Source organism: Sceloporus occidentalis, unplaced genomic scaffold, assembly GCF_023333645.1.
Source record: "Sceloporus occidentalis isolate IW3139 unplaced genomic scaffold, rSceOcc1.0.p SCAF_2, whole genome shotgun sequence".
NCBI classification, from domain to species: domain Eukaryota; kingdom Metazoa; phylum Chordata; class Lepidosauria; order Squamata; family Phrynosomatidae; genus Sceloporus; species Sceloporus occidentalis.
Genome location: NW_028316982.1, coordinates 207,721,079 through 207,748,174, shown reverse-complemented (window position 1 = coordinate 207,748,174; position 27,096 = coordinate 207,721,079). Strand labels below are relative to the sequence as shown.

At 45.8% G+C, this 27,096-nt stretch overlaps 1 protein-coding gene across 3 annotated transcripts in view; it reads right to left on the bottom strand.

The window, feature by feature from the left end:
• Nucleotides 1–27,096, bottom strand: part of APP (amyloid beta precursor protein) — a 201,090-nt gene that overhangs the window by 125,632 nt on the left and 48,362 nt on the right. For all 3 annotated transcript variants that reach the window (XM_089512151.1, XM_089512152.1, XM_089512153.1), the window contains exon 2: nt 4,942–5,109. In XM_089512151.1, coding sequence (XP_089368277.1) covers nt 4,942–5,109 — 168 coding nt within the window. The remainder of the gene's footprint in view (nt 1–4,941; nt 5,110–27,096) is intronic.

Sequence of the window (27,096 nt, the reverse complement as noted above, 5' to 3'; positions counted from 1 at the left end):
CTGGACTAAGTACTAGTAAATTTAATAGATTTTACTTTTGAGCAGATGTTTATAAGATTGTAATGTAACAGCCTAGCAATGTATGCGAGGCTGTATGTGTACAATTCCAGGGGCATTTGAGCACTGAGGCAAAAGGGGTTGCAAGACAGGCTACTACAACGTAGGTGTGTTTGTCTATTAGCTACCTAAAGATTTAGTTGTTGCCCTACAAAGGCCTGAACACTTCAGAAGCAGGCCACCTGGCAGCTTGTCTTCCCTGCACATGCTGTCAATCTGTGAGATCCTTACTGATTCTTCTGCAACCAACTGAATGCCACCAAGAGACACAAAGAATTCAGGACATCTCTACTGTGGCACCCATAAACTCTCCCCTTCATAATCTGAGGCAGGGACTGACTTCAATTTTAAGCACCTACTGAAACAAGCCTGTTTAAGCAGGTCTGGTGCAAGCTAATGATTATTGTTCTGCTTTCTGTGCTACTGTTTCAATAATTATATATTCAACATTTCAAACTGTATTTCAATGTTTTACATTGTTTTAAAACTGTAAACCATATTTTTGATACAGATAAATTAAACTGTATACAAATACTATGAATAAATAAGTACCAACATAATAGATCTAAAGAGCAGATTAAGCCACAAATAGCTTTGAACTTCTTTATGTAGGCTCCAGCTATCTGACTTAATAGAACAGAAGTGGGGAAAGTGTGTTGCACAGCCCACCTTTGGAGCCTCTCAGATCCCCAGCCAATTTTCCATATCTCTCCAAACCATCTAATTTTTTAAAAAAAGAATCAGTGTGATTTTTCACCAGAAACCTGTGTATAAAGCCCCCAAATGTACAAAAATGAGAGACTACCCCCACCCTCCCACAATAGTAAATAAAATAATTTTTTTATTTCTATCCCGCTTTTTGCCAGGCAATCAAAGCAGCGTACAACAAGCCAAAATGCATCCATATATACATAGTGCCCCCTTAAAACAAGATTAAACAGTATAAAATTAAAACTAACATGCTAAAATCCAAATAATCCAAATAATAACCATGGGCAGAGTTCGATAGATGGGAAGTCTTATTTGTGGCTGAGTATTTTATTCCAGGAAGGCCTGCTGGAAGAGATCCACCTTAATGGCTTTTTTGAAGCTCTCTAGATTGGTAATTTGACAGATCCCGTCCGGCAGGCCATTCCATAAATTGGAAGCGACTGCTGAAAATGTCCTCTGGGGGGTTGCCGTCAATCTGATCTTTAAGGGCTGTAGTAAATTCCTCCCAGAGGACCTGAGTGTACAGGGTGGATTGTATGGAAGCAGGCGATCCCTTAGATAGGTTGGGCCAAGCCATGTAGGGCTTTAAAGGTGATAACCAACACCTTGTGCTGTGCCCGGAAACTAATAGGCAGACTTCAATATTGGTGTTATTCCCCGAATACTCTTCCACACACCTCAAATATCTAGATTTTTGTCACAGTCTTTTTCAAAAGGGAGCTTGGAAGTGATATCAATTCTGCTCACTGTTTTGGGAGAGTCTCTGATGACAATGAATGTAAATTGCTATGTGGAACAGGTACAGCTTGAATGAGAATCAGGGGATAATTGGCTCCAAGCCTCTTATAGTTGCTGTGAGTACACACCCAGCATGCTTTACTCAACACTCAAAGCTGTACCTCTTGAAATGAAATGAAGTTCTAGGGAACAGCTGCTCTAACTCTCATTCTAGGAATGGCTACTCATGTTCGCCTAGCCCTGACAGGAAGAAAAGAGGAAGGCTAGGCCAGAACCTGATTGGGGCCTTATGTTCACAGAACTGTTGTATGTCTTCAAGTAGTTTCTGACTTATGGAGAGCCCAAGATGAACTTATCACAGGGTTTTCTTGGCAAGTTTTGTTCAGAGGGGTTTTGCCTTTGTCCCCCTCTATGGCAAAGAACGTGATTTGCTCCAAGTCACCAAGTGGCTTTGCATGGTTGAATAGGGATTCGAACCCTGGCCTCCAGAGTCCTAGTCCAATGCTCAAGCCACTACATTGGCTCTCAGTTACTGTACCTCCCGGCACAAGCGTAGGTGCAAGTGTTTCATTCTCCCTGAGATTGCTACCAGCTATAGCTAAGAAAACCCACTTCTCCTCTCCATATTCCACAGGCAGCCTCAATGAGACTTAGCCTCTGACTTGCTTGGCTCTACTCCTTTCCTGTGGCTGACTCACCTCAAATGTGTGTGAAGCCACCAAGACAGGAACAGACCTCACACTAGATGTGTTTTGGGGAGGGGAAGGTGGACCATCATTGCTGCTGCTTCTGACACAGCTGTCCCTTCATCCATCCAATGTAAATACACTGACAGGCTTTTGACCCCACCAACATTATAATGGAACTTGGCCTAGTTCCACACTTCTATGAAAAAAACTTTGTGCAGTCAATTTTCTTCAACAGTGCTTCAGTGTCTGAGAGAAATGAACTTTAAGAAACAAAAACAAAAACAGGGCCTGCCTGTTTGCCTGATACATCTTTCATTAATATTAGAAGCAGTCATCCATGTCAAAGAAAGGAGATTAGCCTAACTGAAAAAGTACTGTGAGCAGGTGAGGAGAGTGGTAAATAATTCTGTCTGCTAATAAGAAGATGGTGAGAGAACCACACTGTTAAGGGGTTTGAAGTGGGGGGTTTTTGGTGTGTGTGTGCCTGCAGTTAAATTCCTCTACTTTGACATTATGCTGCTTCCTGCTAACCGGAAATTTGAAAACCTGCACAAATCTCCCTGCATCTGATCTGCAGTGCAGTCCTGCTAGCTAGAATAATTGCAGGACAAACAGGATAAAGAAGCAAAGAGACATCACGTGCTCCTCTTTCCTCCTTCCAGCATATAAAGCATGTATGTTGTAGCAAACAATTCTCTCTCTCTGTCTCTATCACACACACCTTTTTAAAAAGCAAGTTGCCTTAATATCTTTTGACCTTGTTATTCAGATTTCCAGCTTCCCTGTCTTGGTAGTTCAATTTTTAATATAAGTATTGATCTGTTACCACAGCCTCTCAGATGTCAACAATTACATTCAAAATAACCAGGGGAGTGAAAATATAAAATATGCTGTGTCTGGCTAAATTTGATTTGAATATAGTTACTGTTTTAGGCACTATTCACACCAATTCCCCAATTCAGACTATATCCTACTTTGTGCAATATTCCACAATCTGATACCTCATATTTAAAACATAATTTCAGATTACAGAAAAGTCAACCATACGATCAGAGCACAAATTAATTCACCTTTGCTGGCTGTGGCTAGAAAGGATTCTGAAATGCACCCACAAGGAAAATAGCGATCTGTATCCATTTATCCATTTTTCAATATCAGAAATTACAACTTTTCATAATTTTTGTCTGCTGCTGCAGTCAAAATGACTCCCACACAGCTGTTCATTCTTCCTGAGACCTGCTTATAGAGTTTAGCACAGGATGGACCACTTTGTCAAGTCTGGAAGGGTCATTTTTCTGCAGAACAGACTGGCAGAAGGGGGTGGTTGGTAAAACCACTTCTGTTTTTCAAAAACAAACACTGTGATCTACTGAAAAGGTGAACTGCCACTTTCAGAGACTTCACTTTTCTTTCTATAGTTTTTCTAATTAGGAGGGTGGCGATGGGAGAAATAAAAGGTCAGAAAAACTGTATTAAAAGCCATATGTAGATCAAAAGTCAAGAACAGTCCATCCTTCTTTAAAGGGAGGTGTATTTCTTTAATAACTCCTCTTTCCTAAGAAGCAGCAAAGACCAGAAGAAAAATAGATGGGTATCTAGCCTTTGATCAAATTTATTCAGTGCCTTCTAAAAATGATCACAAGATATCCACTCAGCATTTTCTTTTCAACTGGACACTGCAATTAAATGTTGCCATGAATTGCAAATTTTATTTTGGATGATTCCTGGTAGTCAAAAACTGCAGAGCCAATGTGCTGCAGTAGTTAGCATGAGATTAATACAGAGAGGAAAACAGCCTCAGGTAAAGCATTTCGTTAAAAAAGATGGTTTTGAGCCAACATTACCACAATTTATTCTGATAATTTGCACTTATTTCAAAATACTGGTGCAGTTTTATTATTATCATCTGTTAATTAATTAGTCTTAGTTAGTCTCAAAGATGCTGCTACAAAGTCCTTTTGCATACTGATTCAGACTAAAATTGATTAGCATGGATTAACATGTCTTTGAAATATTCAGAAGTATTTCGTTTAATATAACTTCTACCCATATAAATGAAAAATCAAAATCAGAGCACAAAGAACTTGTTTGTTGTTGGAAAGGTAAGGATTCAAGGACAAACCATAAAAATCTGAATTATCATTTTCATGAGAGACCTTTTTTAAAAATAGCTATTTATATTTAGCTTCATATGAGCTGGCCATGAAAGCTGGCAAAAGTAACATTTTTATGCTTCACTGCAATGCCCAAATAACCATCACCACTTTGGACTCTTCTAAAATATAAGCTTGTGGACAATAAACTGTTTTTATTGGCCTGCTTTGCGAGGGTAACATCATGCAGGATACCAACATACATTTCTGTGTATAAGAGAAAGTAATAAGCTTAGTCTTGACACACTGTGTTGCATTATGGCACAAAGAGTACCTTATCTCCATCTCTGAGTATTAGAATGACATGAACTATACTCCAGATTAAAGAGCAGCACTTCTTATCTTCAGAAGAACTATGCCAGCAATTAGTCTCTACAGACCAAATGCCTTTTACAAACTCAGTGGTCACAATTTGAACCAGATAAATTTTCAAGAAATGGTAAGAAAACAGGGAAGGAGACAGGTTAAGGGGGGGGGGGGGAATCACATCACTACATAAGAATTCAATTTTTAATGGTGTAAGAGATTTTACATCCTTGTTGGTGATTTTTTCTTCAGTTTTTGAAAAATAACTTTAATAACCAGAAACTTACTTGCTGGCAATACTGCAAAATGCCTTCTTTTGTGCCAATGCAGCTCTTGGATCCAGAAGGATCTGATTCCCATTTCCCATTCTGAACATTCATATGCATATTCAATTTGCCACAAAACATGGCCACTTGTGGTTCTGCCAACAGGCCAGCATTCCCATCAGTAGGCACCTAGGAAGAACAGGTAGATATGATTACATAATTTTACAAGCATAATCTGAAAGAACAGAAAGCAGTAAAAGTGGGATATGCTTAGGAGAGCAGACCACATGCTAAAACCAAAACAGTTCATCACAATTCTCATTCAGAATAACAGGAAGAAGGAGGAGGAGGATGCTATTATTATTTTCTAATTTTGAGCTACGTCAGCTGTTGATGGGCCTTTATCACTTCAGCAAACAGAAAAACCAAGGGTCTGCCAACCCACATTCATCTCTCTGGTATTGTAATAGACGAGAACTAGACTCTTAAGGTCATAAGAAAAAGTAGAGAAGGTCAGAATGTTTATCCATCTAGCTCAATATTATAATGTGCAAATGGACAGCAGCTCTCTAAGATTTCAAGGTTATTTTAAAGCCATATTAGAGAAGCAAAATCTCCAGAAATTTTGAAGTCAGGCATCCATTTTTCCTGAGGTGTTTTTTTTTTTTTTTTTTGAAAAATGTTAAGTGACAGTTACTTTGTTACTTCATGAACTTTACACGTATTACATATAGTTTGGTTTGGCATAAAATTATGTTTTTAATACAATGGTACAGTTGATTCAAAAAAATATTACCAACTGAATGTTCAATTTCATTTTTTGTTACAAATGGAACCACAAAATCCTTAACTACTAAGAACACCTGAACTGTAAGGCAGTGCTTTTTAAGCTATCTGATGTGGGGATTTGCATTCCTCTTCCAGTATGTCAGGCACTGGTACCATATTTGTGCTAAGTGGATACAACTGTTTCTTAAGGCTTGTTTACACTGCTTAAAAAAAAACTTTAAAAACCCACACTTCCCCCAAATCTGGGGTGATAAGACCATATGATGTGTGGCCCTATCCACCCAAGATTTGGGGTATCCTACCTTATTGCTAATTTTTAAACCACCACCATTTCAATGTCCGGGCCAGTTCCCAGCCTCAATGATGAAGTTTTTCTACCTCAGCAGTGCCAGTGGTTTGCAGCCACTCACTAAGGTCAGATAAGGTGCCTAGATCACATGTACCAGAGGAGCCAGTACTGCTGAGGAGGAGGCAAAAACCTCACTGTTAAGGCTGGGAAATGGCCCTAGACAAGGTTTGAAGGTAGCAGCAGTCGTGGGGGCACAGACAGCAGGAACAGCAGTGGAAGACCCAGGAAACCTCGTGGGGACAGCCAGGTAGTGTAGGCAATCTACCTAATGGCCTTGTGGTGAAAAGTGTATGCAGGATGGTTCCAGAAGGGGTAGAAATCTATTCAGACCTTTGTCCCTGATGTAGACTAGCCCTTACTTTTCTGAAAACTCTCCATGGACCACCACTCTGATTCATACTCTTTTTTTGGCACCTTTTTTGTTTTGCCCGTGTACTACAAACAGGCAAACAAACAAACAAACAAACAAACAATAAAAACAGAACCCACTGAGCTGTGAAAAACAAAGAAAATTCTTTCATTTCTTCAATTACACATAATGCACCCATTCCAATAAAAAGTATTGAGAAAAGGAAACGAAGATCAAGAATAGCAATGATCTGTATGTACACAGTTTAAACAAAGTATTTCTATTACATAATTTTTAGAAATACAGTCACCCCTCCCCATTTGTGGGTTAAGTATTTGCGGATTACTTGCAGATAACTGTATTAGTCGCTGCTGCTGGAGAAAAAAAGTTCTCTCTAGCCATCTGTAATTTCCCCCAACACAACTGTATGTTAAACATTTGTCACTAGCTGACCATACAGTCATGCTGGAGGATCTACAGATGCTTCTCTAGGCATCTTCACATTGTCCAGCATGATTCTAGAATTGCACCGGAGGACCTACAGATGCCTAGAAAAGTGTTCTCTGAGGAAAAAACAATAGCAGGTCTATATTTGCTCCCCCCCCTACTTTTGCAGCACTACTGAGACCCTAACCTTTGTGAGATTGTAATTTCGGTGGGAATAAATATATGAACATATTGTATTAAAAATTCCAATCATCATTCAGAAAGAACATATTTCATAATATTTTCCCCATTTCCCCAAGGAATTAAAAAAAAATGTTTTTAGGAAAACATAGGAAAACCTGTGAAGTTTTTCCCCCTGATTGTTCCTGTTTTCTCCCCAGACCTTCACATTTTCTGTGTGCTTCTTTTTATGACCTACCATTTTGAAGCTACTACCTTAAAGACTGTCTATACAACAGTGACATGCTCCAAAACAGCAAGGATATACAATGGGATACAATGGTAGAAGCGATTACTGTATTTTATGAATGTTTTTACTGTTAGCCACTTTGATCTTCAGGAGAAGCAGGATATAAATAAATATTACTACTACTACTACTATTGCCATATCTATGGAGGATACATTAACAGTGGAAATTTGAAACTGCAAATAATACTGAAAACTATAATAATAATAATAAATTTTATTTCTACCCCGCCCTTCCATAGGTATGATCAGGGCGGCTTACAAAATTATTAAAACATTCCAATACAAGATAAAAAATACAATATAACAGTTAAAAACATTAGTACAAAAACGGAACAGGAAGACAATAAAATATACATGTCAGGGGCAAGGAGAAGAGAGAAGGAGTTTACAACGGTCCGGGGTCGAAAGGGAAAAGGAGAGCAGGAAAAAACAGACAGTCTAAGGTGGGAAGGCCAGCCGGAATAGATATGTTTTCAGCTGTGTCTTAAAGACAGCTAATGAGGCGGCGGAGCGAAGCTCTGCAGGGAGCTTATTCCAGAGAGAAGGGGCAGCAGTAGTAAAAGCCCTCTGTGAGGTCCGCATCAAGTTGGACCTAGGGACCTCCAACAATTTGGTCCCGGAAGTTCTGAGCGTGCGAGGCGGATTATGTGGGGAGAGGCGGTCCTCCAAGTACCCTGGGCCCAAGCCATTTAGGGCTTTATAGGTCAAAGCCAACACCTTGTATTGAGCTCGGAAGCAAATAGGCAGCCAATAAAGATCTTTTAAAATAGGTGTTATATGGTCCGACCTGGAGCTACCAGCGACCAGTCTGGCTGCCATGTTCTGCACCAATTGCAGCTTCCGGGTTTGGTACAAGGGTTGCCCCATGTAGAGCGCATTGCAGAAATCTAATCGAGAGGTTACCAAAGCATGTACAACAGATTCAAGGTCCTTTCGGTCCAGGTAGGGACGCAGCTGGCGTATCAGCCGTAGCTGATAACAAGCACTCCTGACCGTCGCATCCACCTGAGAAGTTAGCTGGAGCGACGAATCAAAGAGTACTCCCAAGCTGCGCACCGAGTCCTTCAGGGGGAGCGTGACCCCATTCAGGACCGGGTGACAGATCTCACCACCCGAAACCGGGGAACCTATCACCAGTACTTCCGTTTTCCCTGGATTCACACTGAGTTTGTTCTCCCTCATCCAGCCCATTACCGACGCCAAGCAGGCATCTAGAGGAGAGATGCCATCCTTAGTTACTGCATCAGTCGGAGACATAGAGAAAATTATCTGGGTGTCATCAGCGTACTGATAACACCGCGCCCCATGTCTCCGGATGATCTCTCCCAGCGGCTTCATGTAAATGTTGAATAGCATAGGGGACAAAATCGCTCCCTGAGGGACACCAGATGTCAGGGCCCTCCTATCGGAGCGACAGTCCCCCAGCTCCACCATCTGGGATCTGCCCGAGAGGTAGGAACGGAACCACTGCAAAGCAGTGCCCCCAATTCCCAACTCCCTCAGGCGTCCCAGAAGGATACCATGGTCGATGGTATCGAAGGCCGCTGAGATGTCCAGAAGCACTAACAGGGACACGCTCCCCCTGTCCATGCCCAGACGGAGGTCATCAACTAAGGCGACCATGGCAGTCTCAACTCCATAGCCAGCCCGGAAGCCGGTTTGAAATGGGTCCAGAAAATCGGTGTCATCCAAGATCGACTGAAGCTGGAAGGCGACTGCTCTCTCGATCACCTTCCCCAAAAAAGGCAGCAGCGAGATGGGTCTATAGTTATTATGAAGCAGAGGGTCTAAGGAGGGCTTCTTTAGCAGGGGTTTAACCACTGCTGATTTTAATTTTGCTGGAAACTGACCCTCACTTAGAGATGTATTGATTATGCGGTGTAACATAAGTCGCACCGCATCTCCCCCCTGAGCTGCCAGCCATGAGGGACAGGGATCAAGAGAGCAAGTCGTCCTCCTAACACTTCGGAGGATCTTGTCCACTTCATCGTGATCCAGTATAACAGGGACCACGGACGCTTCGGACACCTCTCCTATATGATCTACATAAGTACTGGCGTCGAGATCAGCCCTTATCCGAGAGATTTTATCCGCAAAGAAGTTGTTAAAAACGTTGCACCAGGCTTTAGATGACTCCAAAATAGGGCTCAGGGTGGGAGGAAGCCGAGTTAGCTCCCTCACAACCCTGAACAGCTCTGCCGGACACGACTCTGCGGACGCAATACGTGCAGCATAGAAAGAATTCTTTGCTGCACGTATTGCCACTCCATAGGCTCTTAAATGAGAGCGAAGGAACGTCCTGTCAGACAAGCGCTGATGTCTTCGCCATTTGTGCTCTAGTCGTTGCGCGACCCGCTTCCTTTCCCTGAGATCTTCCGTATACCAGGGTTGTTTATTGGAAGCAGGCCGGAAAGGACGCTTGGGAGCGATACTGTGTATAGCCCTAGAGAGATTAGTATCCCAGATGTCGGTTAGGGCATCAACAGAATCGCCGTCAGAGCCAGTCGTATATCCCTCTAGGGCTTCTTGGAACCTTATGGGTTCCATCAGCCTTCGAGGGTGGACCATCCTAATAGGTCCGCCACCCCCGGGGGGGTTAATGGTAGAAGCCTTGATTCTAGCCTCAACCAGGAAATGATCCGTCCATGACAAGGGAGAGACACTAGAGATCTCAACCCACGGAACCTCCATATCCGTACTAAAGATCACATCAAGAGTATTACCAGCACAATGTGTTGGCCCTGAAACTAATTGAGACAGGCCCATGGCTGTCATGGTAGTCATGAACTCCCGAGCTGCACCTGTTGGAATATCACTGGCCTCGAAAGGGATGTTGAGGTCCCCCAGGACAAGAAGCCTAGGGGACTCCAACACCAGCTCCGAGACCAGCTGTGTCAGCTCAGCCAGGGAGTCTGTTAGCGCACGGGGTGGCCGGTAGACCAACAGAATCCCTAGACTGTCTCTAGCCTTCAGGGACAGGTAAATACATTCGATGTGATCTGTTTTCCGGACTGGGATCCTGATTAAGGAGAGGGTGTTTTTATGGACCAAGGCAATACCACCCCCCCGCCCACCTAACCTGATCTGGTCCTTAACTGAGTACCCGGCTGGAAGGGCCTGGGCCCACATTGCCTCGCTCTCAGGCCCCAGCCAGGTCTCAGTAATGCACGCCAGGTCACAGTTTTTATCCTGCAAAAGATCATACACAATGTGGGTCTTATTTTTTATAGACCTGGCGTTGCATAGGAGCAGAAACAGGGTTTGTGGTACGACTGGGCTGACCCTCAGGCCTCTTTGGTTAGGAAAGTGGAAGGAAGGAGAGATAGGTATCACACATCGATCTCCCCTTCCATTTATACACCTATCCACATTCCTACCGCCATACCTCCCCATGCCCCGCACAATCTCAATTGGGGCTCCCATCACATATGCATCTGCCACCATAGCTGGCCACCCATATCCCATTCCCACCCCCAACTCTAATAATAACAAAAAAACCCCGTAACAGCAAAGGAAGACAGCAAAAGATGTCATTCCTAAAAATACAGACTAATCCAGAAAAAAATTATCCCGATTACAGAAACCCCAGCTCTAAAAAAAAAAAAAAAAAACCCTAGGCGAATACGTAGGCGCGCTCAGCTGGTCTGTGGCTGGCGTCCTCAGTCGGGGGCCGGCGGGCCGGCTTTTAAAGAGGGAGCTGCTCCCACCGGCTCACTCCTCCCCTCCCTTGAACGCCGCCGAGGCGGCGAAAGTCCTCCCGGCGCGGGGGCGCGCTCAGCTGGTCTGTGGCTGGCGTCCTCAGTCGGGGGCCGGCGGGCCGGCTTTTAAAGAGGGAGCCGCTCCCACCGGCTCACTCCTCCCCTCCCTTGAACGCCACCGAGGCGGCGAAAGTCCTCCCGGCGCGGGGGCGCGCTCAGCTGCTCTGTGGCTGGCGTCCTCAGTCGGGGGCCGGCGGGCCGGCTTTTAAAGAGGGAGCCGCTCCCACCGGCTCACTCCTCCCCTCCCTTGAACGCCACCGAGGCGGCGAAAGTCCTCCCGGCGCGGGGGCGCGCTCAGCTGCTCTGTGGCTGGCGTCCTCAGTCGGGGGCCGGCGGGCCGGCTTTTAAAGATTCTTTAAAAATTCTTCCAATAGGTATTTCTAGATCCTCCAGCATGACAGTCCTGGTTCCAAAGATGTGGGGGTTGTACTGCGTTCACTAAGTGAATTTTAGCAGAAGAAAGCTCTGAACTCATTAAAAGTTACACAACTTTTCTCTCATGCACAGCTATTATTAACACTTTCTGGCATAAGTTACTGAAAAGAACAGATAGATTTGAAAGTCCTCACAGCATCAGTAGGGTCAATTTGTGATGGAAGAGAACTTATCAGGGAACACACATGGTTCCAATTTTCCCAAAAACCGGTATAATATTTTAATTCATATTTTGGTAATGCAAGTAACTTTGTTTATATCTTCATCTCTAACAACCACTCTATTAACAGAACCCACACATACAATTTCAACATATCTTTTTTTATATTTATGTATTTGAAATAATCTGTGCATGCATCATTCATCCAGATTTTTCATACCAGAGCTGCATTTTAAGAAAATTTTTCAAATCCTGTATTTCTAGGTAGGTCCATGGAAATGCAACTGTTCCCAAAAGAATTGCTGTCATAACAACACAGGAAGTCCTGAAACACAATAGTAGTCTCTTCAAAAATCAAAATAACCTCACAATGCTCAGTAAGCAATAATAAAAGTAACAAAAGACAGTCTTCTGCCTTAATTGACAATATCAGCAGATATATATAAAACCACAGTGATTTGGTCTGCATAGCGTATCTGGCATAAATACAATGGAAACATATGTTAAACATCAATCCGTCTGGACGTACGTTGCCAGGAAAAGGCAACAGAAGATGTTCCAAGTATAAGGAGGGTTTTCAAACATTAGGAGACTGAAGAGAAAGATTTAGTTAAAATGTCTTCCTCACAGAAGGTCAAAGGAAAACTTAATCCTCCTGACCAGCTATTTTATCTCCAGATGGGGTAGTATCAACTAACAAAACACTGTCAAAACAGAAATTAAAAATAACTTTATCAAACTGTCAAAACTGTGGCAACATAGGCCATGTCTGCACAGAGAAAATGTTCCTGCTTCGTTCCCACAAAGACCCGTTTAGATTATTCACAGAGCCAAAGCAAGCAAAACAAGGATCCCATCTACACTCCATGGTGATTATCAAAAGTATAAAGAACCCTCATTTGTTCCCAGTCAGGCTGGAAACTCCAGAAAACCCCTAGTATGCAGAGTGCACAGGTGTGAGGACAGGGAAGGAGCATTGGTGGGTGGGCAGCAGAGGTCAGAAGGAGGTGCCCTGGGTGAGTGGCTGACCTCTTTCCACTGAATTCCTGTTACAGCAACTATCACTTTCACGTTTGTGCGGTTCCTCCAGCGTATTTTAACAGGGACCAGGACAAGAGGGGGGAGTGTGTAGACAGTGCTGTCGGTATTGGCCAGCTTTGGTGAACTGGACTGTGTCTCTACTTTATTATATTGATTTTTAACATGATTTTAAAACCATTTTTATTAATTGTTCTCTGCCCCGAGATCGTAAAATAAAAACAATTTAATAAAAATAAATGAGTTCCCCAGCAGCACTGGCAGATTTTATCAATGAAAAATTGAATAATGAAAATTTTATTCTAAAGGGAAGAAAAGTATTTACATGGTGACAAGCCAAATTTCAATACCATATCACATGACATTTCAAGGGGACATAATTAAACGTCTTAGCAGCTACTAGGGAGGGTGAATGTGGCAAATCTACCACTAGCAGTCATATAACTCACTGCTGGTAATAGTCCCCCCATCCAAGTTCTTTCCCAGTTTGTTTTAGTTTGCTCAATTTTTGTTCCACAATAACAATATTTTCCACTTTCACAATGCTTAGTATCTTGTGCACAATAAGTGGTAACAATGCCAGTTAAATCCATTTCAATTCCAAGTTGTGAGACAATGTAATGTGCAAGTCAAAGTGGAGTGAATATTTCTGAAAGGCACCACAGATGCAAAACTGCATCTTGGATTTGAGTATATGTGTAGGAATGCGTGCTCTACAGTCTTACAATCATAATATACAATCCGAAAACATAAAATTTCATACTATGCCATTTCTGACATTGTCAGTGGATAAAACCTTGTGTTAAGAAGTGTTTTTCACATTTTACTTATTCCAGCAAAGAAAATCTCGTATCAGAGTTGTTGCTGTTGTTGTTTTTTAACTCCCCCAAATTTCCCATTTTCCTACTGGAAAAACTGAAAATCTGCCCACAGCAAGATTCCCCCTGCCCAAATTTTCCAGGTTTCTTCTGGACTTTCTTTTCATATTTATTTTCCTAAAAACAATTAAGACTGTCCAAATTGATCCTTCAGAAGGTACAGCTCCATTCATGATTAGTTATACATCACCAATCAAACTGGGTGGGATCCCTACTCACAACACCTCCAATTTTTCTATATTATGTTTCAGATTGTTTACCTTCATCCACCCCAAAACACCAACCAGTTTAAGCATTCTGTAACCTTCCTGGGATTAACATATGGAAAGAGAGGAAGAACTGCATGTCACCTGCATATTGATGGCACTACCACCTAATCCTCCAGATGGACAGGTTGCTTACCTGTAACAGTATTTCTTCGAGTGGTCATCTGCGAATACATACAAATGGGTTTTACTGCGCCTGCGCAGTGCTGTTCGGAAACTTCTGGAATCACTGGGCAAAGTTTACTTTGCAACATACAGAAACTTTTTGGCAGTAACTCCGCCCACCCGTTATAAGGCCCTGCCTTCCCGCTCTTTTCCCCAGTTCCGCAATTTTTCCGCCAAGCAGGCGATGGAAAGAGCCAATCAGAGCAGGACACTGAGGGGATGGACGGGTGGGATTTGTATGTATTCGCAGATGACCACTTGAAGAAATACTGTTACAGGTAAGCAACCTGTCCTTCTTCTTCGTGGTCTCTACGAATCATACAAATGGGTTTAGACTGACAAGCTTAGGTAAGCGGCGGAGGGAGTGTCCTGAAACCAAAGCTATGGTAAACCAAGGGTATATTTATTGCAACAATAAACACCTTGAACCATAAAAAGAGTCAGTCTTTTGTTCATGCACAAAAACTCAACACTGCAATAACATTGCTAAACCTGAGAAGGGGATCAAAGGTCATGCAAGACCAGTCCCATTGGAGTTGTGCAAATCAACATTCAACAGAATGTAAAACAGTGTCATTATGTACATAAATGCTGACAACACAAACCATCAGTAGTGCAATCAATGCAACCCTGAAACCAACACAGCCCTCCCGAAAGCTGCGTCTCGGATGGCTCTGGTGTCCAGCCTATAGTGCTTTATAAAAGTCAATGGCTGGGACCAGACAGCAGCCTTACAGACATCCTCCAAGGGAATACCCGACAGGAATGCAGAGGATGCTGACACTGCTCTTGTGGAGTGGGACCAAACCCTGCCAGGGAGAGGTTTGCCCAACAGTTCATAGCAGAGGTGGATGGTACCAGCCACCCATTTGGAAATCCTCTGCGCAGACACAGGCAACCACTTCTTCGGTTCCGAGTAGCATTGTAAAAGTCTCTTGGACCGACTGGAGGCAGCAGTTCTGTCCAAGTAAAACGCCAGCGCTCTCCTGACATCAAGAGAGTGCAGGCTTCATTCTGCATCCGAAGTCGGATTGGAAGCAAGAGTAGACAACACAATGTCCTGGCACATGTGGAAAGCAGACACAACCTTAGGCAAAAAAGTAATGTCTGTCCGAAGGACCATCTTGTCCTTGTAAAACCTCAGGAAGGGCTGGTCCCTGCGCAAGGCATAGAGTTCGCCTGCACGGCGGGCAGAGGTGATGGCCACAAGAAAAGCGGTTTTCCAAGTCAGTAGTCTCAAGTCCGCTGTGGCCATCGGTTCAAAGGGCTTGGATTGGAGCACGGCCAGCACCGCCTACAAGCTCCAAGCCGGGGCCGGTACCGACACAGGAGGGTGCAGGTTGGCACATCCCTTCAGGAACCCCTTCACCAAGGGATCCCTAAAGAAGGAAGCCCTGCCCTCAAATTGGTACCTGGAACAAATAGCAGAGAGGTAGTACTTGATGGATGTGAGGCACAACCCCTCATCCAACAGTGCCATCAAAAACTCCAGCACCACTGGAGTGGAAACTTGAGCAGGAGACAAGCCCTTTCAATCAAGGAAGAGGCTAAACCTCCTCCACTTCAGGGCATAGGACCGCTGGGTGGATGGCTTCTGCGCAGCCAGGATCACCGTCCTCACCGTGTCCGGCAGTGAGGCTAGGGCTAGATTCTCCAGGCCACAAGCGGCAGGCTCTCGATGTCCGGGTGCAGAATCCGGCCGTCCTGGATCGACAGCAGGTCTGGACGGAAGTCGAGGCGGAGGAAGCATCTCTTGGAGAGGTGGAGAAGGGATGCGAACCAGGGCTGTCTCGGCCACCACGGAGTGATTAGGATCGCATCCGAACGGTCCATTGTCATCTTGGACACCACCCTGATGATGAGAGGGAAGGGAGGGAAGGCGTAGAGCAGCTCTCCCGTCCAAAGGAAGGCGAATGCGTCTCCGAGGGATCCGTCCATTCACCTACTGGAGCAGAACTGGGGACAGTGACTGTTCCATTCGGTCGCGAAGAGGTCAACTTGGGGGGTTCCCCACCGATCGAACAGGTCGCTGACCGTCTCCGGATGGAGCCTCCACTCGTGGCACACCGAAGGGGATCTGGTTAGGCGGTCCGCCAACTCGTTGTCCTCTCCTGGAAGGTGAATCGCCTGGAGGAGCACCTGTCTCTGGAGGCACCAGTCCCAAATGCTCAGAGTGATCTCGATCAGAGTCTTGGATCTGGTGCCTCCCTGTTTTTTGATGTAATACATCATGGTGGTGTTGTCTGTCCTCAGGAGGACCACCTTGCCTGCGACAGCGAATTCGAATGCCCTCAAAGCCTTTTCAACTGCGAGCATCTCCAAAGCATTGATGTGGAAATGCTTGTCCTGGGTTGACCACTTGTCCTTGACAACCAGGTCAAGCAGGTGGGCGCCCCAGCCTTCCAGGGAAGCATCGGTTGTCAAAGTCAATTGAGGCTGAGGTTGATGGAAGGGCATTCCGATGCAGATGTTGCGGCCGTCCAGCCACCATCTCAGTGAAGCGGCCACCGGTCTCGGTACCATGAGCCACTTGGATGGAGGGTCCTCCATCGGAGAGAAGACTGAGAGGAACCAGGACTGCCGTGGTCGGAGGCGAAGCCTTGCCCACGGTGTCATGAATGTCATTGATGCCATGTGGCCCAGAGCCACTTGGACGTCCCTGGCCCTCACCCTTCTGTGAGAGATGCAAGGCCTCAGCGATGCCACCAACGCTTGGAAACGGTCTGGAGGGAGAAAGGCGGAGCATCTTTCGGAGTCGAGGATGGCTCCGATGAACTTGGCCTGTCTGGTTGGAGTGAAGTGGGACTTCTCTTCGTTGACGACCAGTCCGAGGGAGTCCAAAAGGTGCAAGGCGAATGAGACTGCCTCTCGGAGCTCCTGCTGTGAGTCGGCGGCAAACAACCAGTTGTCCAGGTAAGGGAAGACTCTGTAGCCCTTCTGATGAAAGTATGCCACCACTGGTGCCATGCACTTCGTGAAGACCCTCGGAGCCATGGCAAGGCCAAAGGGGAGTACGTTGTAGTGGTACGCGGTGGAGCCGACGGCGAAGGCGAGGAATCTCCGGTGGGACTCCCGAATTCCGATGTGGAAGTAGGCATCCTTCAAGTCAACCATCGCGAACCACAGGCCCTGGTGGAGAAGCGGCAGAATAGAAGCCAAGGTTACCACCCGGAACCGGTGGTATTCAAGGAAAAAGTTCAACTCCCTCAAGTCCAAGATGGGTCGGGTGCCCCCATCCGCCTTCGGTACCGTGAAGTACCTGGAGAAAAAAGGCCTGGAGCATTGTTCGGGCGATAAAGGGGAGATTGCCCCCTTGTCCAGCAAAGTGCGCACTTCGTCGAGAAGGGTGTCCGAGGGGTGAGTGGACATGAAGGCTCCGGTTGGGGGGAGCTCTTAGAACTCGAGGGCATAAGCCCTACGGACGATGTTGAGGACCCACGAGTCCGTTGTAATGGAGGCCCAGGTGGTGACAAAGGGCCTTAAAATGTCCAAAAAGAAAAAAGGAGAGACGAAGCGCGCTGCAACCCTTCGGGCTCTCTTCTTCCCCTGGTCGGTATCCTGCCGGCGGGACTTTCGGTACCGGGAAGGAAAGTTGCGACGGCCAGAGGAGGAGGAGGACTGAGAGGGGTACCGGCGTCTCTGCGAGCCCTGCTGCTGAGGTTGCCGGTCTTGTTGGAAAGTCCCCTGTGACTGACCTTGCGGCTGCCACGGGCGCTGCCTCTTTCTGAAGGGCGAGATGGGAGCCGATGACATCCCGTGCTTCTTCTCCGCCGCCTTCATTCTGAACTTGTGGTTCAGGCGCTCGTCGGTCTCAGCGTGGAAGAGGCCGCTACCATCCAGGGGCATGTCCTCTATGGCTGACTTGACGTTGGCATTGAGGTCCGAACCCCTCAGCCATGCATGCCGGCGCAGAGCCAACGAAGCCAACATCGCCCGTCCCGCACAGTCAGCCACGTTTCTGGAGGCGGTGATGAGCCAGCTGACGATCGAATGGGCCTCATTACGGATCTCTACCAGCCGTCGCTGGGTTTCGTCTGGGACGTCCGGGATGAGTGGCGAGATCCCCTCCATGAGGGTCTGGATGTACGCCCCCATGCAGGCGTTATAGTTGATGGCCTTGACTGCGAGGGCCGCCGCCGAGTAGGCCTTCTTGGCCAGACCATCAACTTTCTTCGCTTCCTGGTCGACTGGGGAAGTTGCCTGTTTGGGGACGAAGCCCTGCTGAGCCCCCTCTATGACCGCCGAGTTCTGCTTGGGGTGTTCGGCCAACCAAGAGCAACTCGATGGGGAGATCCGGTAGAGGGACTCGATCTTCCTGGACGATCCGACGAGGGAAGCTGGCGCATCCCACGACCTCCGGACAATGGACTCAAGGGAGGGCAGCAGCGAGATGGAGGGCGGCGTGGGCACCCGGCCATGCACCCGATGTTCCACAGGATCCCGAGCCTCCTCCTCGGGGTAGGAGAGCTCAATGTCCAGGGCCCTTGCCATTTTAATGATGTGCTCGTTAAAGGAGCGCACATCATCCGTCAGGGAGGAAGACTCCGGGTGGTGCACCCGCTGTGGAGACGCCTGGACGGAGGTGTCGTCGTCGTCCGAGGGCTCCCCCGACGGTAGCAAGGGCTCCTCCTCGGAATCGGTGTCTGAGGTAAGCGGGATGTCTGGGACCCTGACTCAAGTTGTTGGACGTGCCGGGATCTGCAGGGCCGATGGCTCTGTCGGGGAGCGGCGTGGTGCAGAGGCTGAGGCCGTCGCATGGGAGGGAGCAGGCTCGTCATCTTGGGGGGCCACCGGGCGCTGGTTGAGCCAGGTGAACTCCCTGAAGGCAGTCTCCCTCGGCACTGACATGTAGTATCTCCCGGATTCGGCGTCAAAAAACATGTCAGTGTCCCTCTCCATCGGTTCGTCGACCTCCGAATGGATTGAAGGAGGAGGTGACACTCTCTGAGGGAGATCAGCTGCTTCCGCATCGGCGCGGGCAAAGTTGACCGTCGACAGCAGCGGTGTGTCCAGGGGAGCGGCCGCATGCGAGGCGGAGGAGCCATCAGGGCGCGAAGAGGCTGGTGTTGGAGCCTTCTTCGACGGGGAGCGTTGCTTGTGGGAAGCGCGCTCCTTCCCCTTGGAGAAGACCTCCGACCCGCTGTGGTCCTTGAAGGGCTTGGACCTCTTTGGTGCGGAGCCTTCAGCTGCCTCCTTGTGGTGCCTCTTTTTAGACGACCGCGGCGTCTCGGCCCAATCCTCGGGGGGGGGGGGGGGAGAAAGGGTTGTCTGGCAGGTCCAGCAGGACAACGGCTCCCATGGATTGAGGCTTAGATGTCTTCGCCTCTTCCACCGGTGCAGCCTTCCCTGAAGAGGATGCCCCCGTCTTGGGCAGCTTGGAGGCGTGTCGAGATGCCTTCGACGACGCCTTGGAGGATGGAGTCGGGACAGACAAGGCCTCCGCGCGATCCTTCGCGCGCGAGCCCTCCGGGGACGGCTTCCTCCCGGATTTCGCCCTGGGCTCGGTACCTTCCGTCCCCGACTGCTTGTGGGGGCGCTTGGAGGGTTTGTCGGTGGCACTGGGTTTATGTGAACCACGGGCCACATCGGTGGTGGTGGACGATCCTGCCATCGGCGGGGCAGACACCATGCTGGACACACTCGCCTGGGAAGATGAGGCAGGCGGCGGAGCCGAAGGAGCCGATGATGGACGGGGGCCTCCCTCCTGAACCTTGCCCAGAGCGATGGCCTAAGTCAGCTGGGACTCACAGTTCTTGCGAGCCTGGGATGAGAGGGACTTGTAGAGCGGGCAAGCCTTCGTATCATGGTCCTTGTCCAAGCAGAGGAGGCAGGAGGAGTGCGGGTCCTGGATGGGCACCTTGCCCCCGCAGACATCACACTTCTTAAATGGAGCAGGCATTTTCCGAAGTCATCAAGTTGAAAGGGAAAGTCCAGAAACGAGGTCAACAGTCCGAGAGTTCAACGTTGCCAGGGGCGGGAGACAAAGAATGGTCAAGAGACGATCAGAGGTCAAAAGCGAAAGTGATTCCGAATGCAAGCTAAAGCGAGCGAAGTTCCCTGAAGCAGCTAGCGCGGCGGACAAAAGGAACTGGGGAAAAGAGCGGGAAGGCAGGGGCCTTATAATGGGTGGGCGGAGTTACCGCCAAAAAGTTTCTATATGTTGCAAAGTAAACTTTGCCCAGTGATTCCAGAAGTTTCCGAACAGCACTGCGCAGGCGCAGTAAAACCCATTTGTATGATTTGCAGAGACCACGAAGAAGAAGATTGCATATCTCAGACGTTTCACGTGGATAGTAAATAAGTTTGGTCCCTGAGGCACTGGATACACCTAAAGCCCATGGAATGGAAGTCCTCTAACAGCACCTCCTGAGATCAAACTCCATGATATACATGAACCACTTCAAAACTACAGCCTAAATCCTACTGTCAGTCCGACCTTGGACTATTCAATCAAGGGATTTAGGAATATATTGACTCACCATTTAACAACTGATGTAATAGGTAAACCCTACTCAGGACAAATCCCACAGGTTGCAAGCTCATATCTCCTACACTCAACCCATCAAGATGACCCTGAAGGACACCACAGTTGATGCATCAAAGGCTAAAATATTGAGGAAAATAATTAGGACTATCCTCCTTAATGAAGAATGTATGTTTAACAAATGGAAATGCATGATTAATATATACAGTTCAACAGTCCCAAATATGCACTGATACTAAAAACCAAAATGTTTTATACTTCTTGTAGTATTGAGATGATGCTTCTAATATCAAAAATGTAAAAAAAAAGTCAAGAGACACACAAAACAAATTCAGCACAGCAGATTGGATCAGAAGATAGATTTTGTTATACGTCAAATTCATGGATATGGTCTTGAGGCGAAGCACAAAAATCAGTGTGTATAGAGCCATTGTACTGTCTATTCTCCTCTATGGGTCTGAAACATGGGTCACCTATCGCCAACACCTACGACTCCTTGAACGCTTTCATCAGCGCTGTTTACGCACAATTCTAAATATACACTGGACTGACTATGTGACGAATGTTGCTGTCCTTGAGCAAGCAGGGATCACCAGCATTGAGGCCATGCAATTGAGGACGCAGCTGCGCTGGGCAGGACACGTTTCTAGGATGAAGGACCATCGCCTCCCCAAAATAGTATTCTACAGTGACCTCGCCACGGGTCAGCGTAAGAGGGGCGCCCCAAAGAAGAGATACAAGGACTCCCTGAAACAACATCTCAGGCCTGGCCAGATAGATCACCAACAATGGTCCTCCCTGGCCTCTCATCGGGAGGCATGGAGACGCACTATCCATGGCGCTGCAGCCTTCTTCGAAAGCTCACGCCAAACGAGCCTCGAAGAGAAACGACAACGCAGAAATTACCACAACCTGGAAACATCACCCAAGGAGACTTTCTGTTGTGCTTTCTGCAACCGGACCTGTTTATCCCGAATTGGCCTTTTTAGTCACCAACGTGCTTGTACAAAGCGCAGGATGCATCCTTCCTGAATCTTCATTCGCGAAGCAAAGCCAGAGAGAGAAAGAGAGGTCTGTTAAGAGTACTTGTGTATTTATTTAAATACTGTATGTATATCTTGTCCCTACCTAATAATCCCATGATAGCATCCAATAAAACCAAACCCAGTAAACATTGTAAACAATAACTTGTGAAATTGTTTAATATTTGTTAAGCCTTTTAATGTTCTTTTTACAAGGCTTAACAAATACAGTATTAAACAATTTTACAAGTTAAAAAAACCCAGGTCAAAACCAGTTACAATAGTTTTAAAACAATTTAAAACTATGTACATGTGAGCATTTGGATAAAAACATTTAGGCCCCAAAGGCATTAGTAAACAATCACATTTTTATCATTGTTGGAATGACAGTAATGTTGGTGCTAATCGACTCTCCAAATGGAAGGTGCACCATAGTTTTCTCCAAGCAGGAGCCCTCCATGTGTGTTATCTTACAACCCCTAGCACCACAAAAACATGCTGGCAGGGGATGAAAAAACTGTAGTCTAACACAGAAGGACCTGGTTAGGGAAAGCTGGGTTAGAAACCAGAGTATAACATAAAGGTGCAGGAGGAAAAAATAAACTTTAGAAGTTAAGGGCATATGTTTTGACCTTCAGGAACTGCTACAGAAGGCTCAGAGACCATTCATTGATGCAAAGGTTTAGCAGTTCATGACACTTAGGATGCATCTGAATGATACTCACTTTTATGAGGTGAATAAATGCTGCTTTCTTTTAAGCTTTAACAGCCATTACAAAACAATGAAGGGTAAACAGAGCATGTAGGTACACATGTGAAGTGAAATGCAGGCACAGAGATGCCTGTGGGGAAAAGGAACAACTTCTCACATTGCAGAAAGGAGGTAAAAAAAAAGAGAAAAGCAAGGAGTGTATGTGGCCACCAAGGTCAAATAAAGTGTCTTTAGCAGCTAAGAAAAAAAACCTCCTGGGATGACAAAGGTTGTAACAGAACTGATACCTCTCCTGCAGCCTAATTGGGCTATGTGAATATGGTTTAGCTTCCTAAAAGCAGCTAATAGTGGTGAAGAGAAAAGTGAAAGGGCACAGGGAAGGTACAATCACTTTAACTGGTCTATTACAGAACTGGAGATAAGGTATGCACAACAGAATTGTCCTGGTTTATTCCATCAGTTCACCAAGGGAGATAATATGCAGATGTCCTTTAAAGCTAGGAACCATTCTGCTTTCTTCAGCTTGCTGTAGATACACTGCAAGAGAATGCATGGTTTCATGCCCTAACTAAATTAAAACAGAAATGTCATACTGACATCTGCTACCAACAGCTGTAAATATAGGAAATTCATTAGCTGCCTGTCCAATACACAGGAGCCACATAAGGATATACTTGAACTGTGGGAAGTTATACACATCTATATTAATCATGATTGTGATCTAAACCTTTCTGTACAATTTAAAATGTCCCTTAATTGCATCCACATCTCCATGTGACAAGAAACATTAAACTGTCTTCACGAAATAACTGTGGAATATGAAACATGCTAAAGGCTTAATTAGCAAATGCCTGTCAACTTCAGTGGAATGAATAAGTCTCAGTGTACTCATGACTTGTTTTAATAATTCAATTAACCAAAGGGGGGGATATTGCTATGATTTTGAAAAGTGACTAGTGGCCAAGCCAATTGAACTGACAAATATTTAATAGTTGCTTGTGTTTATTTTCTGATTATACTCAATGGGACTTGCTCCCAGGTAACAGCAAGATTAATGGGCTACTTCCGCATCAAAGATCAGTTGAATTGGATCCTTATGCCATTCTTATTCCCAGTGCATCCTGCTCTGGCACGAAAAGCCTGATACACAGCATTTCCAAGCTCCCCAGCTCAGCATTTTTTGTGGGGGAGGGCAGGGAGGAACTACAGAAGCAAGATCTTACAATAGTACACTAGTGGATTCTGGCAAAGACATACAACTCAGGGTTCAAGCATATGGGCAGCTTGGAGCAGCCACTAGACACTCCAGCCATGAGTGAGCCTCAACAGGACATGGAACCGTGCCAACTGAATGCTGAGGTCCGATGCTGGCCACTGCTGTGGTCCGAAATGGACCACGGCAAGAAGCGGCTTTTTGCTGCTCACTTTCTTGCTGGTTCCAGGAGCAGCTTCCAGCCAATCTAGGGGTGTGCATCATTTTCAAGCCATTCCCCCAAAGCAGCCTGAGGCTGCACCTTTTGGACTGTGTGTTTTGGGCCTCAGATGCAAATCCCACTAAATTCTATAGGACTAAAGTCCCAAACCTATAGGAATGCATTCTAACTAATGACAGTTTTCCCACACATGACATTATCTTACACTGAGAATAACTTCAGAAAGATAAAGCTGCTCCTTAAATAGTTGTGCTACTTGTAACAAAGAATGAGCTATATAATTCATGAAGGGGCTGGACAGACAGGGGGAAAGGGGCAGGCAAAGGCCACCCCTTTATCCCCTGCATTGTTGTGGCGACCGCACATCATAGCAATGATGCGCTCAGAAAAAAAAACCTTAAATCATCCCCAGGACGGTGCTTTTTGCCCGTCTGTATCAGGCCAAACTTACTTAGAACTGTTCTTACTTTGGAGCTCTATACTAGTGTTACTCAAAATGATGGTTCATGAACCAGTAATGGTCCATGTCATCACCTGTCAGTACCTGTAGCTTCCAGGAAACAAAAAGAAGAAAGAAGAAAATAGCGGATGTGAACAACTGGCTCCGCAGATGGTGCCGCCGAGAACGGTTTGGATTCTTTGATCATGGGCTGCGGGTCCATGAGGAGGGACTTCTTGCAACGGACGGGTTGCATCTCACGCCAGTTGGAAGAAATGTCTTTGCCAACAGTCTCAAGAACTTGATCAGGAGGGCTTTAAACTGAGTTCCGTGGGGAAGGGAGACAATATTAAGGAAGGCGAAAGGGCTGGAGAAAATAGTTAAACAGACATAGAGGTAACAAGAAAAAAAGTGCAAGGACACAAGAGTGGGAGGCAAATAAACTTGCACAAGCAACAAGTAAATGGGACCCGTGGTCTGAGATGCCTCTACACTAATGCACAGAGCATGGGAAATAAGCAAGATGAACTTGAACTCCTAGTACAGCAAAGCAAATATGATATAATAGGCATCACTGAAACCTGGTGGGATGAGTCTCATGATTGGAATGTGGAAATAGAGGGGTATAACCTTTTTAAGAGAAATAGGCCAAACAGGAAAGGAGGAGGAATAGCACTATATGTCAGAGATATTTACACCAGTGAAGAGATCCAGGACATCAATCATGGAAGCCAGGTGGAGAGCATCTGGATAAGAATCAAAGGGGAGGGAAACAACAAGGATGTTACGGTGGGAGTCTACTACAGACCCCCAAGTCAGACTGAGGAATTGGATGATATCTTTCTAGAACAGATGACCACACAGTCAGAAAAGAGAGATGTAGTAGTGATGGGCGACTTCAACTACCCTGACATTTGCTGGAAGTCAAACTCAGCCAAATCCACAAGGTCTAGCAAATTCCTCACTTGCCTGGAAGACTATTTCATGGTCCAAAAGGTGGAAGAGGCAACAAGGGGGTTAGCTATTTTGGATCTGATCCTAACCAACAAGGATGACTTGGTTAATGGGGTGCAAGTGGTGGGATCATTAGGTGGAAGTGACCATGTTCTCCTGGAGTTTGTTATACAATGGAAAGGAGAAGCCAGGCATAGTCAAACATGCATTCTAGACTTTAGGAGAGCGGATTTCAGTAAACTTAGAGAAGTATTGAGGGTGATCCCATGGTCAGAAATACTAAAAGGGAAGGGAGTTCAGGCTGGATGGGAGTTTCTCAAAAGACAGATACTGAAGGCACAATTTCAAACAGTTCCAGTGAGAAAGAAAAATGGGAGGTGTCTCAAGAAACCAGGATGGATGACTAAGGAACTTTCAACCGAGCTAAGTTTGAAATGGAACATGTATAAGAAATGGAAAAAGGGCAAAATCACAAAAAAGGAATTCAAAGAAATAGCAGGCATGTGTAGGGGTAAAGTCAGAAAAGCTAAAGCGCAGAATGAACTCAGGCTTGCTAGAGAGGTTAAGAACAATAAAAAGGGCTTTTTTTGGATATGTCCACAGCAAAAGGAAGAAGAAGGAAACGGTAGGGCCACTGCGTGGAGAAGATGGCAAAATGCTAATGGAAGACAGAGAAAAGGCAGAATTACTCAACACCTTCTTTGCCTCAGTCTTCTCAGAAAAGGCAAAGGGTGCTCAACCTGAGGATAATGGAGCAGAGGACAGAATAGGGGAATTTCAGCACAGAATAAATAAAGAGATAGTAGAGGAATACCTTGTTAATCTAAATGAATTTAAGTCTCCAGGACCAGATGAACTACATCCAAGAATATTAAAAGAGCTAGCTAATGTAATATCGGAGCCATTGGCAATCATATTTGGAAACTCCTGGAAAACAGGAGAAATCCCAGCAGACTGGAGGAGGGCAAACGTTGTCCCCATCTTCAAAAAGGGGAAAAAAGAATATCCTAACAATTATCATCCAGTTAGTCTGACATCAATACCAGGAAAGATTCTGGAGCAGATCATTAAACAGAGAGTCTGTGAACATCTAGAAGGCAATGCCATAATCACAAAAAGTCAACACGGGTTTCAGAGAAACAAGTCATGCCAGACAAATCTGATCTCTTTCTTTGATAAAATTACCAGCTTGGTAGATGAAGGGAATGCTGTGGATATAGTATATCTTGATTTCAGTAAGGCCTTTGACAAGGTTTCCCATGACATTCTTGCAAACAAGCTTGTAAAATGTGGGCTAGACAATGTAACTGTTAAATGGATCTGTAATTGGTTGACTGGCCGAACCCAAAGGGTGCTCAACAATGGCTCTTTTTCCTCCTGGAGAGAAGTGACCAGTGGGGTCGCACAGGGCTCTGTCCTGGGCCCAGTGCTATTCAACATCTTTATCAATGACCTGGATGACAGAATTGGGAGCATACTTATCAAATTTGCAGATGACACCAAATTAGGAGGAATAGCTAATACTCCAGAGGACAGGATCAACATTCAAAATGATCTGAATAGACTAGAAAGCTGGGCCAAAGCTAACAAAATGAAATTCAACACAGAGAAATGCAAGGTACTGCACTTAGGGCAGAAAAATGAAATGCACAGATATAGGATGGGAGACACATTGCTGAATGAAAGTACACGTGAAAGGGATCTAGGAGTCCAAGTAGACGATAAGTTGAACATGAGTCAACAGTGCGATGCGGCAGCTAAAAAGGCCAATGCAATTTTAGGCTGCATCAATACAAGTATAGTGTCTAGATCAAGAGAAGTAATTGTGCCATTGTATTCTGCTCTGGTCAGGCCCCACCTGGAATATTGTGTCCAGTTCTGGGCACCACAATTAAAAAAGGACATTGAGAAACTGGAGCGTGTCCAAAGGAGGGTGACTAAAATGGTGAAAGGTCTGGAAACCTTGCCCTATGAGGAGTGACTCAGAGAGCTGGGGATGTTTAGCCTGGAGAAGAGAAGGTTAAGAGGT